Genomic DNA, 15,532 nt, shown 5'->3' with positions numbered 1-15,532 from the left:
TTCGACGATTATTACGGGATTTTTTTTTCGTTGTACAAAACATCTTATGAAACTAATTAAGTTTACAACGGGAGGTTCTGATGTATAATTTTTAACTTTATGGATATAGTAGTTAATGATGACAATTATTGTAAAATACATTTTTAAAATAAGTATTTATTTTTTTTTTCATTACCTAATGTCCAAGTGACTCTGAAATCTAACTACGGCTTATGCAACGCCGCTTATCGCTTTTTAAGTTTTATAGCCTATGCCTACTCATGAGTGGATTTACTCTTTATGTTTAAAGTTACTATAATTTCATGTAGGTAATTCATGAGTGTAAATACTAGACAAAACTTGCTATCTCGCTAGAGGCATGAATTTAAAATATGTAATTGCACTTTATAGATACCCCACTAAAAATATTCACACTGAGCAGTCGGTTAGGGTCTTGCTATTTCAAGAGCGATGCACTGCACAATTAATATTGATTCTCATCTTATGACATGTTTTGTTTTATAGCATTTATATTGTATTTTTACAACAAAAAATCAATGAATCAATTATTTTCGACATAAATTTCTGTTTTTGCCCTTGGCCCGGTGTACAATGCTCTTCAAACAGCCTTGCATATATTTTTATAATTTAATGTTGTATTACATTTATTATCAAATTAATGTGTCTAACTTCATTTTCAGAAGAGTATAAAATATTATAAAACCTAATAATGTTTCGCCTCCGTTTAATGCGTTTAGCTACCGAGCTGGAGGTTCGATTCCCAGGGGGGGGGTTATATAAATAAAAGTAATTTTTTCACTCTAAGATTTACTCAATACTAACCCGAACTGGTACCTGAAGCGGAGGACTGATCACCTTTCCTTCATGTGCTAAAGATCAAGATTAAACTGCGTTTATATGATGCAGCGCCCTATGCACCATTGTTTTTTTTTTAAATGGGAATTGCATTTATTATTTACCTTGCTTATTATGTACAAACTTTATAGATCATTTAGTGGATTTTTGTTTCTTCTAGCTAATTAAATATGTTTTTATTTGCATCTGTTTTAACAGGATGGATAATCTAGTGTGGGCCAATCAGGAACTTCTAAGCATTTGCTCATTGCATGCACCATTGGTTGTGGATAAGGGTTAGAAAAGAAAATAATAAAATAAGGTTTTTACCCTCTTCTGGAATCCTGTCTTCCACCTCCGGATGGAGTTGAGAAACCCGACAATACGTTTGTTATTTTCATATTTATAATATAGGGCTGTTTTTTTTTTAGAGGTTTGGTTTTTAAACTGGCAACCTTTTTTTTTACAGACTGTCAATTTGATAGTTGACAGATGATTTGCAGTCAATACGTTACGCCATTTCACCATGAATAAACTGTATGACCATTATGAATGACAATAATGTAAAGATTATCGCGAAATGAAAATAATGTATTCAGCTTAAATAAATTAGTTTAAGTTTTATTCAGTGAGTAATTAAAAATGGATAGATTTTAACAAAAAGTGACTGCTGAATCAATTAATAAATAAAATAAATTAGCGCTATGGTAGTTAAACTATTCCAAATTTCATTGCGCAACTATGCCTTATTAACAAAAAGAAAACAAGTAACAATTTGTTCGTTTTCATTTTATTTAATAATACGTCTCATTAACATAAAATCTTATATGGACAAAACCCATAAATATTTTTTTTTAAATTAATAAGAATCTTACTTTAACTAGTGACTTGTGTTATGTAACATACTTTTTTTTTTTACATATATGTACGTATTAAAGCTACACATTTCCTTGTCATTATTCTACTTAATTTACAATAGGATCAGAAGTGCACCTTCATCACACGTTAAGGGAAATTGAATTTCCTTCTTCACTGGATATTATAGATCCAGTCCTGTGTTTTGGCTCCAGCTCCTACTGGATTAAAGATATATTTTCCTTTGTGTTTGATAACTTGACTTGAATAGTGTCTTCCCATCTTTATGAATTTACTGATCCCGAACAACAGTAAATAAACTCAAACTATAAGGCTTTTACTCCATATTTACAAAATATATTTGTGAACCTTGGATTGATTTTAACTTTGTATAGCATCAGACCCAAGCCTTCGAATTTTCATTTTGTCAGACTGCGGCACAATCTTCCATTGGTGAGGTAAACCTTTGAAGCTTAATATCTCAATTTCTTAAGGTGGGGACTGACATTTGACATAGCGGCGAGCATCCGACTTCGGATGGAGCACTCGGAGCGCTCGGCTGTCCAAACTTAAAACACAGTTAGGGAAAAAAAATTGTAGTTTTTTTTTTTTTGCATGTTTGGACTAAGTAGAATCTACTTAGTCCAAAAATGCAAAAAAATATGTACTATAAAAAATGTCCCTTACTGTGTTTTGAGTTTGGACAGCCGCGCTGTACTGACTATACGAATGCTCGCATCGTAACATAATTCCGGTCAGTCCCCACCTTTAGACACTGTGCTGGACCCCTATAAATCACCGAGTTTCGACCAAATGACAAGTGCTACCACCTGTATGTATGCAATAAACATATTAACATAATTTAGTGAAATATACGCAAACTACTTGTTATAATTTGGAATACACTGAAGTGGAAGGGGTTCAATGTCCAATTGTGGAAAAACTATTTCGTTGGATGGATTTTTCTTTGGAACATAATCATTTATGAGCTTTTTATCCGCTAGAGAAATACCTTTATTATTTTTTTCTATGGAATCTGCAAAATGAAAAATTTTATTAGAAACTAATGAAAAAATCCATATGTATTACAACTTGTGTCTGAAAGATGATATGAATTATGAGAATAAGGTTATTTAAACAAGGTACTTTACTTAATGGATGGCCGTTCACTTCTTCATACTTTTTTAATTCAATGGGATGTACTCTCTTCTTGTGATCTCTCATATTAGAGTTGTCGATGAATGTTTTGTCACACCAGAGACAAGTATACGGCCGGTATCCGGTGTGGCGACGGGTGTGAAGCTGAAACATACACAAACCGAGATGGGAGCTTGTATTGTAACTGAATATGTAAATACGGTAGTCTTGATAATCCGACCTAAACCGGCCGCGGCAAGGTCGGATAAGCAAAAAGGTCGGATAACACGGAAAATGATAAAAACGACATTGAAAATGTGTAAAAATTATTTGCACATCGAAAACTTTTCAAAAATGTACATGTAACAAACTAAAACAACAGAATGCACTTACAGCAAAGTAATAAAACATACTCACATATAATGGTACATAATCACATACAATGCAGTGAACTACGAAACTAAACTAAAGCTTGGGTAAAAAAATCCGTGATTGTCTTACCGGTAGGTCGGATAACTCAAAGGTCGGATAACCTAAACTTTACTGTAGGACCATCTAACTTATATATGAGTAGTCCACTTGCAAAAGATTATGTTAAAAAATAAAAAATTTTAGCCAATGGCGCCAAACGCTAGAAAATTCAAAATATTAACGTCCATATTTAAAATGTGCCAAAACTCATTAAATCTCTCAAATAAGCTCAATAAGAATATTCTTGCGATTGGCGCCATTGGCTAAAAAAGAAAATAAATTAACATAACGCGGTTTGAAAGTGGACTACTCCTATCAAATACATATATGTATAACGTGGTAATATTTTTCTTTGTGAATTGGGTGTAAATAATATGTAAAGTGGGTGTATAATAATAAAATAAACAATGTGTTGCTTTGTAATTAAAGTTTATAATTAAAGTTTATTCTTAATTTATCTTTATAATACTAATCTATCTATCTGTCTGATTCTGACAGTTCAGAATATTATATTTTTTCCATCGGATGTCTTTTGTTTTATTCTGAGCGACGCATGCGACATCTGGTGGTAGAACTGTTTTATGTAGGTACTATTTGTAAGTACTTAATAAAATGTATAGGTAGGTACCTAGGTATTTTATTACATATGTATATAAGAAATTAAAGTGTTTATAATGTAATTGCCGAATTATATACTCACACTCAAGTCAGATCTCCTTTTGTACCGCTTTCCGCAAAAGGCACAAACATATCTGTGAATATTCTCATGCACCAACATATGCTGACGAAGTGTAGTTTTAGTATTAAGTACAGCCGAACATTGGGGACACTGGTAGCAAGTATCACTGTGAGTATCACGGTGTTTCCTCAGCATCGCTTTAGTTTTGAATCTAAATTTACCAAACAATACGATTTATTAATAATCAGTAAATATTTACATCTCTTTGTATTTAAATCTCAAATGTATTCAAATATGTATATACAGATGACCCTCTTTATTTATAGCAGATAGCAATCCCTTGGAAGCACCAGCAAAATCGCTAAATGATTTCAATCAGCCCTTGAAATGGAGTCAAAATAAATAACATGAAAAAAAATGTATGCAGAGTCGATTCCACTTAATAGGGACACATGGGACCCAGAATATTTAGTCCTGTTTAAGCAGCTCCCAACTAACCAAAGCGAATAATGTAAAATTAAACAATGAATGTTTTTTCTTTAAATATATATAAATGTATTTAAAATCACCTCCAAGCAAAGAATCAAATTTTACCTAACATACCCGTGTAACTGTGATGAAATAGAAATCGCTAACGAATATAGATACTTAGGAGTGTGCATACAAAGTAATTTTAAGTGGGAATGTCAGATTGCCAAGCATTGAAATTGTCCGCGGACTGGCTCTAGCAAGTACTTAAGTCGTCCTTTATCCACCCAAAGATTATTTACTCTTCGTTGGTAGAATGCATTCTGAGATGAGATTTCGTAGCAAGTACGGAATTAGAACTCTTGAATTTATATTCCTTTTATTTGTTGCCGAAGGAGATAAGAGAGAGAACTTAAATTTAAAGAAAAGGCAAAATAAAGGAATGGATTAGTGCAGGGGTTCCCAAAGTGTGCGCCGCGGCGCCCTGGTGCGCCGTAGAAAGTCAAGGGGTGCGCCGTGAGTCGATCCTCTATCATTATCCGAAACCACAAATATTCTCGGGTACCTATAAAGCAACAATTTCTATTTCGAGAGCTAGCATCTTTCTACCCAACTACTATTATTGTAGGTACCTATTTCTTTCGGCTATAATATATATACATATGTATATAGTCACATTATCTATTCCAAATACCTTACTAAAGTAGGGCGCCGTGACAAAATACTAAATTTGTAAGTGCGCCGCGGGCTGAAAAAGATTGGGAACCCCTGGATTAGTGATTAACAGTTGTATAACAATTTTTTTTGTAAATATGTTATCCACAATATTTTTGAGTATGCCCAAAAAAATTTATCCACTTGGGAGCTATTTACATGAAAAATTAATTGATATTACAAGATAGATGAATTTGTTTTTATTGAGATGGGAATAAGGAAGTCTGAGCATAAACAGGGATTACGACCTATAATCGACTGGTTTAAGTGATCACTTTAAATATTCACCATTTAGCCACCAATTTCAAAGAGTTGTACATATAATTCAATTGACAACACAATTAGTTTCTTTGAAAAAACTTTATAGGCGATATCTATGGTTGAAATTAGTAAGTTGACAGAAACCTTTTTAATGTTACGCATGTACATTCTTCCAAATTATTTCACATCAGTATATAGTACCCTAGAGGAAACTCCGGTAAGTATAATTTTCAACTAGCATATTTTCAGCCATTCATATGCTGGAAATGCGATCCAAGATCTTGTGTAGATAAGTGACCGCAATAGCCGAGAAAAACGCTAAGTACCTATCGTAGGTGTACTGGCAAAAAACGTTAACTCGAAAACATGAAATTTTGACTTAATGATGCATATTATAAAGTTTTCAACGTTCTATAAACAGGCAGAATACAATAAGTATTTTAAGTTTAATAGCTGGATTTTATTCAGGCTAAAAGCTTAAAATAACAGGGATTTTAAAAGGAGATCAGCGGAAACACTATCAACCCGCGTACGCGTGTGTGTAAAGCACGCCACGGATGCACACTGGGAGTCGTTTGTGTATGGGTGATTTTATCTGTGATTTTTTCAGAAATTATTTTTTTGCAAATGAATAACTTTATACATATTATAATACTTTTATGTAATACAAAATTATATTACGGAGGAATACAAAAATTCTGAGCCCGTATCTGTAATATTTTATTTCGATATTCTCATTATTAGAGTCGAATTATAGTAAATACATATCACCAGGAAGGAAAGGTTAAATGAGGTATTTAAAAATAATAAAAATAATCATACTAACTTGCTCGGACAAAGGGTGCAAGCCCATAGTTTTTCTTGGGAATGCACAGATTTATGTACATTTAACTGTCCATTATTTTTAAAAGTGCGTCCGCAGATATCACATACGATTGTTGCCTTATTATTCACGTGCATATTGGAAATATGAGCTCTCAAACTCGATGGCTTGTGGAAACTAGAAATAAACAATTTCTTCATATCATTATTATTTATGACCTCTGAATATAATTCATTATTTTTATACAATTCAAATTTATTTATTTATTTTATAAAAATATTTGCAAGTACGGCAGTCCCTTTGTATTCGACGGGGTTACCTTTCTAACTGAAAATATTGAGAACTGACTCTTGGACAACAGGTCATCCTTGTACAAACATTAGTAATTTCAGAAATATTTCAATAGAAATTAGCATAACTAAAAAAATTACCTTTACTTTTCATAAACTATAAATTTGCACATCACCGGTCCTGTTGATGACGACATTTCTTGAAACTAGTTGTATTTACATTAATAAGCTCAAAAAGGTGGTCCATGCGAGTGCTTTATTTTTATATTTAAATATATAAACCTTATACTATATATACATAACCTACTAATGTCCATTATTATGATAAATTAAGATTACTTTTATATTTTTTTTACAAAAATGTTAGTACGTAATATTAGTATATAACCACTCATGGAGATTTTCATATCTACCGGTTTCGAGACGTACCCGTCAATACAAACGATACTACTAGTTTTAAGTGTGTAAATAGTGCTATAGTAGTGACGGGTAGTATTGTTTGCATACTGTGGTAGTGATTGTCTTGACGAAGAGACGGGTATGTCTTGAAACCGACATAAAAATCTCGGTGAGTGGTTGTATACTAATACAATTATGTACTAACATTTTTGTAAAAAAATACAAGAGTAAAAATGACTAACCACAAAGTAAATGCTTTAAATATTCATATTATTTTTTGACATCTCATCAAAGATGAAGAAGAATATGGAAGTCTGTGCATTTACGGTGCTGACGACCGTCATAGGCTAGTTTAAGTGATCACTTTCCACATGTGTAACATTCACCAATTCTACCCATTATTGACAACCACACTGCTCAAATTCTTGGAAGTTCTATATATATCAACCAATTTTGAAACATTGTTCTTGAATCACTGGAACTTCACTAGAGACATCTATTGGTGAGATGAAAAGAGGCTTTTTATTGAGCAGAAACTCTTTTATTAGTGTGTGAGGTCCGAATCCTGGATTATAATCACTCACTTCAGAAACGCCAGAAAAATATCATTTTCAACACCATTCTCATCTTTGATGAGATGTCAAAAAATAATATGAAAATAACTCCTGTAATTGGAGATAATCCAGATTTTGTGAACAAGTATTTGGGCACACTCAAAATGTTGCTTTAAATGTGAATAATATTGAGAATATAATTAAGATTACTTACGTAGTGCCACAGTTATCACAAGTGTATGCGGGTCGTTCGTCGACAGGCAAGTGCAAAATTTTATGACCTTTCAGTGAATATTTACTCTTATATTTTTTCGGACACTGATCACACGTAAATTGATTACTAAGTAAGTTGAATTTTCTCATGTGTTTTCGGAGTAGTGATGGCGATATAAAAGTTTTATCACAGTGATTACACCTTGAACAGAAGCGATACATAATTATTATTTGGTACACATAACTTTCAGATTGACCACTGGAATTAGTTGATCATTAATTTGCATTTTAAGCCTCTCATGGAGTGAGTAAACTGTATCTGAAAAGTGAGTTCTATTTTTCATCCGCAGAAACTTATCCAAAGTTTGTATTTCTTCTTCTTCTTTTAACCCTCATTCGCACCCAACGGTGCATAGGGCACTGCATCATATAAATGCAGTGTTATTTTTATCGTTTACACATGAAGAAAAGGTGATCAGCCCTCCGCTTCAAGTTTATTTCAAATTTATTATATTAATATTCATTTGACCCCCTCTGGGAATCAAACCCGGGACCTCCAGAACGGTAGCCGAGAGTGCTGACCATTACACTACGGTGGCTAATATTGAACATTTATTCAATATTACCCTGGACTGGTACCTGAAGCGGAGGGCTGATCACCTTTCCTTCATATGTTAACGATCAAGATAACATTGCGTTTGTATGATGCACCATTGGGGTGCGGATAAAGGTTTGAATGAAAAAAAAATGATAGGGTTCTTTTGCAGATTTTGGTTATAGATTTCCAGTCTTTAACCTGTAAGGGATTTGAAAGGTTTGAATTTAAAATGACCCACACAGACACTTACAGGCCCACTCCTTCCTTTGTCCGTTCCCCAATCGCTACTTCGTTCTAGCAGACTTCTGATACCGGTAGTATAAAGAATTAGTTACATTTTAAGCTGAAAATTATGAAAATAACAACCTCGGTCCAGTGAAATTGAGGTTAGTATTTTGGGTACCACGCTGTTACAAACTGTATGGACATCATAATATATCACAGACCGTGTGCAAACATCTGGTAAAGAGTTAATAATTTCATTTCAAATTATTTATAAAGAAGGTTAACATACGTTACATCGCTACCGTCCGAGTGGCGCTTTATATGTCGGATTAAATTAGTTCTACTCGTTATGTGCATTCCACATGTGCACAATACTTTGAAGTTTTCAGAATGGCATGATCTTGTATGGTTTTCCAGTTGATGCGCATAGTGATATACATTGGGACACAAATGGCAAGCGAGTCTGAAAAAAAAAATATTCTATAACTTAATATAAACCATACACATGTGTACTGAGGAAGGAGAAGATTGCCTTAAAAGTAAACAACAATTTGTAATTTTCCTTTTTTTTAAACTTCTAGTTAACTCCTTTTCCTGTGTATAATGATACCCCATATAGCTACTTAACTAATACATGTAATAAAATAACTAGGTACCTACCTATACATTTTATTACGTACTTACAAATAATACCTACATAAAACAGTTCTACCACCAGATGTCGCATGCGTCACACTGAATAAAACAAAAGACATCACATAGAAAAAATATAATATTCTGAACTGTCAGAATCAGATAGATAGATAGAAAAATATTATAAAGATAAATTAAGAATAAACTTTAATTACAAAGCAACACATTGTTTATTTTATTATTATACACCCACTTTACATATTATTTACACCCAATTTACGAAGGAAATTATTACCACGTTATATACATATGCGTGGATCTCACTAAAGGAATCACAAAAGTCGGAAATAGTTACCTGACTGATGAAAAATCAAATTTATTTCGCTTTTTGTTCAGCCTTGGTTCTTCACTGTCTTTCATTCGTTTAGAGTATTTTGTGGGTCGAACTTTGCTTTTTGGTTTTTTTGTCGGAACAAAGTCAAATTCTGAATCTTCAGGTTCAGATTTTATGAGTTTTTTTTCAGATTTTATAAGTTTTTTAGGATGAATTTCAAAGTCAGGATCATCCAATTTGGATCTTTTCTTTGATTTGGTTTTGACCGAAGTAGTGGATTTCCTTTTGGCTGAAAAATACCTTACTTAATTAGTTGTGAATAAACAATACTTTAATTTTTTAAACAAGATGGTAGACTGCGAATAAATTTTCATAATTTTTTTAAAGCATACCCTATTCCTACACATTCTATAAGGTGAGCCATTCAATGAATGACTAAATGGCAGTGCCATTTTCATATTTCTCATTAGTTCGATTTGATTTTTTGAAATTACTTCATGACTATTTTGCATTGAATGCTTCCTGGATATCATATTGAAATTCGGCAATATCATATGGCTACTTAACCACTCGAAACACCTGGTTTCACACAAGAAAATCAATGTGTATGTTAATATTCCAGTCACTTGCCGATCTGAAAACCGACATCTTAATATTTTGACAGGGTGTCTGAACTACATCATATCATCGTCCAAAAAGTTCATTAATTCATTAAAGCTTGCATTAATGCTAGAGGTTTCCTTACCTAAGAAAAACAATTGTTATGATGTTAATAAAAGATATGAATCGCAATTACATTCAAGTTATTTAAAGATATTTTTTGCTAAAATTTTTAACAATCAAATCGTTCACTATTTAACGGCTTACCCTATAGATATTTTACATATTAACATATCATCACTGTAAATATAAATTTATGTAAGGGACAAACTTAGAAAGGAAAATTTATATTCCATTCTAGTGGAAGGCTCTATTCATTGGCATTCTTAAAACATTCAACTATTAAATTAAAGAAAAAAACAGCCCTTATGTTGGAAAAATTTTAACAGTTTTGTTCAAAGTTGCCTAAAAATATAATCCAAGGTATTTCTGAGAACTGATAGTAACATGTGACTAGTGTAAGCACAGAATTTAATTTGTAACTATACAGTATAATAAAGTGTAATTTAGAGAATTTCAAGAAAATGCTAGTGCAAAGAGATATTTTTCATCAAAAAATTAATATAATTTATAGATTTAAGATTTAGAAGAAACATAGTAGTGTAAAAGCATTTTATATCGCTCACTCCTTTAAACGTCATATATCAAATATTGTCAATTTCCAGTTGTGCATGTTTTTGGAATGTCCAGAAAATGTACTATATCCCAGCAAAAGTGGCATATTTTTAACTTAATATTTACCCGCTACAGGGCAGAAACTGTGGTTTTTGCATTTTGAAGAAAAGGTATTGTTTAATTTTTTTTTTTTAAATATACTAAATATTTTTCAAATGGAGAAAAAACATTTAGGTTTAACCTAAAAAGATCTGTTGCACAGTAAAAAGTTCAACAAGAGGCTTGATATTTATTTTTAATACATTTTATTATATTTTTAAACCTTAAAAATAATCTCCTGAAAAATAAAGTTTTTTTATATATGACGTTTTTGAAAGGAGTGAGCTATATGTGCAAAGGACAACCTATGTATTTTGGAATTGTGAAGATTTGCTTAGTTATGATCAAATAATCCTGGAGAGGTTAAAATTAAATTGTATGAATTTTTCCATAGATGTTATTCCAATAGAATGATAACGCCTTTTCTAAGATTTGTCCATAATAGTTTTTTTTTTTTTTAATGTTTTATTATTTTTATTTGAATTAATTAATTATTTTGTGTGGTAGGATACTAGTACCACATTAAATATTCTAAAATCGTCACTTGACTACCCATTTACACCGTGGAAATTATTTGGGTGAGCTATTTGAAAAAGACAAATAATTCAGTAAAAAAACTAAAATTCATTAATTAAATTGGCTGTCCCTTTGTGGTAATATCAATCCATTTTTAATTTAAGTTTTACTTGGTGAATACCACAATCTCTTTAAATCTATTGTGACAGATGTTTTGATGCATTCCGCAACATTTTAAAACAACATGTGAAGCTAAGTCTCTAAGTTTTAGAGTTTTGTCCTTGGGTGTTGAAGGATAAGGAGGAGGTGAGTGATGTTTTTTTTTTTTAAATTCTAATTAGTGGTACAAAAACAAGAATCGGGGAACATGAATGTTTAAAAAATAATAATTTTACAGAGGTCGCTAACCATTTAATAAATGATGATCCAAAATATAACAACAATAACGTAAAAAACATTTAGAAACAATAGAAATTCATAAAAATAATAAAAAACCCATAATTAACAATATGACAATGACTAAAGCCTCCCCCCTATTGTCTATGTTCCCACTGATAAAAAATAAAGTAAATGAATAAAAATAGTAAAACAGCACCTACCCTTCATCCTTCAACGTCCCAAGGACACAATTAAAAAATTTAAACTTAGATTCACTTACGGTGTTTGAAAATGTCACAATTGAATTTAAGAAATAGCAGTATTTGCCAAGTAAAACTTAAATTTAAAAAAAAATTATAAAATCAATATTTTTTTTAGGCATTTGGTATAATTTAAAAAGCATTTGACAAATAGTTTGATAAAGCATACCCATCACAGCTACAGGAATTTCATCATCACTGTCACCATCATGAACACCAACGAAATCATCGTTGAAATGATCCGCATCTCCATCATTATTAGATAATACTGCTTGAAGCATTGGGTCGCCTAAAACGTTTTTTTGATCCAAAAGGCCCTCCAGCTCTATCTGCGCTGCATTACATTTAATAGCGAATTCCTCAAAAGCCATTACAATATCTCTGCATGAATCACATACGGTGGTCGGCAAAAATTCATTTTGATTAATCTGTAAAAACACAAAATAATAATAATAATACATGTTTCTTAGCTATTATTTATTTATAATTCATATTTGAAGCACTAACTTTGTGATTTTCTATTTTATGAATAAAATGTAGCTTTGTTTTAAAATCACTATAAATATTTGATAACTTAATTATAATGTCTACCGGTTTCGAAGCAAACCGCTTCTTTATCAAGACTGAAAAAGAAGCGTTACATAGCACATGTTAATACATTAGCACATATTAACACATAGTATTAATCAGTCTTGATAAAGAAGTGGTTAGTTTCGAAACCAGTATGCATTATAATTAAGTATAATATTTATAGTGATTTTAAAACAAAGTTACATTTTAATTATATTATATATTTATTAAGAGATGAAGAGGATCCAAGAAAGAAGGAATATTTTAAGCGACAGTTCAGATTCCAAGGATAATATATGGGTTTTAAGAGTTCTTGTTAGATTCATTATTAGGCATAAATTATTTTATAAATTGTTATTATAAATATATAATTAAATGCATGTTATAATTAAGAATGTGGGCCTGAAAAGAACCATAATGTAATTTGGTACGGTATGCCGCCCCTCAATAAAGAAACAATTTCGCTTTCGGGTGTAGCAATATTTGATAGAATAACATTTTAAGAGTTCTTGTTAGCTTCATCATTAGGCATAAATTATTTTATAAATTGTTATTATAAATATATAATTAAATGCATGTTATAATTAAGAATGTGGGCCTGAAAAGAACCATAATGTAATTTGGTACGGTATGCCGCCCCTCAATAAAGAAACAATTTCGCTTTCGGGTGTAGCAATATTTCATAGAATAACATTAGACAATAATTGATAGAATAAATATGTTATGAGAAAAAATTATGTTAATGAAGCGTAGTACGTTCAGCCACGGGAGTTTCTGACCACTTAAAATCGCTATTGTCCCTTGTATTTACATTGCAGCGAGCGGTATGGATGGGTTAGAGTGGGACAATGATTTCCAGCGGAAATGCGCGGGTCTTTCTAGTTGAACCGATTAAATATGCAAACAGTCATTCAATACATCAAGCAAATAAGCATTAAGGTACTAGCAGAGTACCGGTTTCTGAGGAGCAAAATACGAAGAATTACGGAGCTACCGCCAAGTACCAGTCGTCAGTGGTGAACACTTCAGAAGATTACTTTATTTGCCCATCACACCATTTCTACATTTCGATCTTGGCCTTCGTTGAATCAAGCGGTCCTTACAACACTTCTACCGTCAGGACTTGCCCTTCTCGTCCCGCAGAAGAGACCAACATCTGTGCACTTATCTTCAGTCTCGGGCATACAGAGACCTCTCAAATAGTTCTCTTGAAAATTTTACTGACTAATTGCCAACTGGTTGGCGTAGCTGACTACTTTTAGAAGCGAGTAATAATATAAAGAGAAAAGAATTTGTCTTTTACTAAAAAAAAATAGAAAAGCAGATATTTAGGCATCAACAATTCTTCTATCTTCTTCTAACCCATAATAATAATAATAATAATAATAAAAAATTTGGATAATTTATAAAGCGCCATTTTCAGAAAATACTACCTCAGGGGTACTTATAGAGACGTGGATAATGATATGATAATGATGATGAATAAAGAAGAAAAAAATCAATATTCTCGGACCGTCTGGGGGCGGGGAATAAGGAGCCGATGTATTATCGGACCTTCTTGGTGTTCTTGGGCTTGATTGGGCAGGACGCCTGCCCAAGCGATGGTCACGCCAAAAAGCAGCTTGTTTAACTCCTCAACATTGTGGATGGCAAGCTGCAGTTGGCGGAGTGGTGATCTTAGTCTTCTCTAGCGACGTCGCCAGCGAACTTCAACACGTCGGTAGCCCGGTACTCCATGGCGGCAGCAAGGTGCACCGGCGCACCAGCCCCAACACTCTCCTGAGCAGCCTTTGAATACGGCCAACGGAGAATTGAAAACGGCACGATTCCAAAGGGACTTTTCTTTTATCCCCAGTTTGCCGCCCTTTCCGTGACACGACACAGCGGTGCGTCTCTGAAATTTTCTACTTTTGCTAGCGGTATGACAAACTGTGGTTTATGGTGCACAGGGCACTGTATCTTATTGACACAGTGTGAAACGTCAGGAACCCAATTTTTAACTTATGATTACATGTAATCAAAAAATTTATAAAACAAAATCATTCTTTCTTCCAGTTTTACAGAAAAACTCCGGGTGGCCATAGCAAATTCTCACACAACTGTATATTAACTATTATTTATGGCAATTTCAAATATGTTCAATGTCAAACACATTGTAGTTCTTCGATTTGTAGTTGAAAATTCTTAAAATTATCAAAGGCGCATTATTATTGGCATAGAAAGTAAAGGTATTATGAAAGAATGATGTTTTATGGTGAGGAATCCAAAGCGTTTTTTCTTGAGAAGTGCGAAGAGATAGAACATAGTATTAAAATTTTTTGACAATTGCAAATGCTGAAAGAATGTACCTTTATAGACAGATATTTGACAATAATTTCCCATAATTTGTCGTCATTATTTACGACTGTCATTTTACTGTCACTTATACTAATTTCAGCACAAAGCCGACAGTATAAAATTACATCCATCCCCATATTGCTGCCTTATTTCTTGTCTTGTTCAAAACAATATAAAATTCGAATAAAAATTCGAAATAACAATATTCTTCTTTTTCTTTATCAGCCGTCCCCAGAGACTAATAACTAATTTGTATAGCCGTCCCTGCACCGCTGGATGTAGACTTTACTGGCTTTTCCAATCAACTTTTTTACCCGCGACGGGGACAATGTCATCGGCCCTTCTTTTCTGGAGTCGGCCTGTTTCTCTTTTCATGTCCCATGGTTTCCACCACAAAACAATTATATTAACGTCGAATTATTATAACTTTCACCATCTGACCAGATTTTTACGTTATTCGAAACAAAATTGATCCAAATATACAAAACTCTGTAGTACCACAGACAGTATAATCATAGATCACAACCCGATTACCGCGATCACAGATTCCCAACATACCAAAGACTAATTTGTATACAGCATACCAAAGATTATGTACTAGTAAGCAAA

At 32.6% G+C, this 15,532-nt stretch overlaps 1 protein-coding gene across 1 annotated transcript; it reads right to left on the bottom strand.

The window, feature by feature from the left end:
* Nucleotides 1–1,608: 1,608 nt before the first annotated feature.
* On the bottom strand, nt 1,609–15,455 carry LOC148307402 (uncharacterized). The gene is made up of 9 exons (XM_088263524.1): nt 14,935–15,455; nt 12,186–12,444; nt 9,510–9,777; nt 8,811–8,984; nt 7,700–7,900; nt 6,246–6,419; nt 3,998–4,187; nt 2,841–2,991; nt 1,609–2,725 (listed from the first exon to the last, which is right to left on the bottom strand). Exons 1-9 carry the CDS (start codon nt 15,058–15,060, stop codon nt 2,571–2,573), a joined length of 1,698 nt encoding a protein of 565 aa, XP_088119650.1. The 5' UTR covers nt 15,061–15,455; the 3' UTR covers nt 1,609–2,570.
* Between the last annotated feature and the right edge of the window lie 77 nt (nt 15,456–15,532).

Source organism: Brachycentrus maculatus, unplaced genomic scaffold (assembly GCF_059751285.1).
Source record: "Brachycentrus maculatus isolate JH-2025_06_01 unplaced genomic scaffold, ASM5975128v1 h1tg000199l, whole genome shotgun sequence".
Classification (NCBI taxonomy): domain Eukaryota; kingdom Metazoa; phylum Arthropoda; class Insecta; order Trichoptera; family Brachycentridae; genus Brachycentrus; species Brachycentrus maculatus.
Note: the sequence above shows the minus strand (reverse complement) of the source record. Positions and strands in the feature narration are given on the sequence as shown.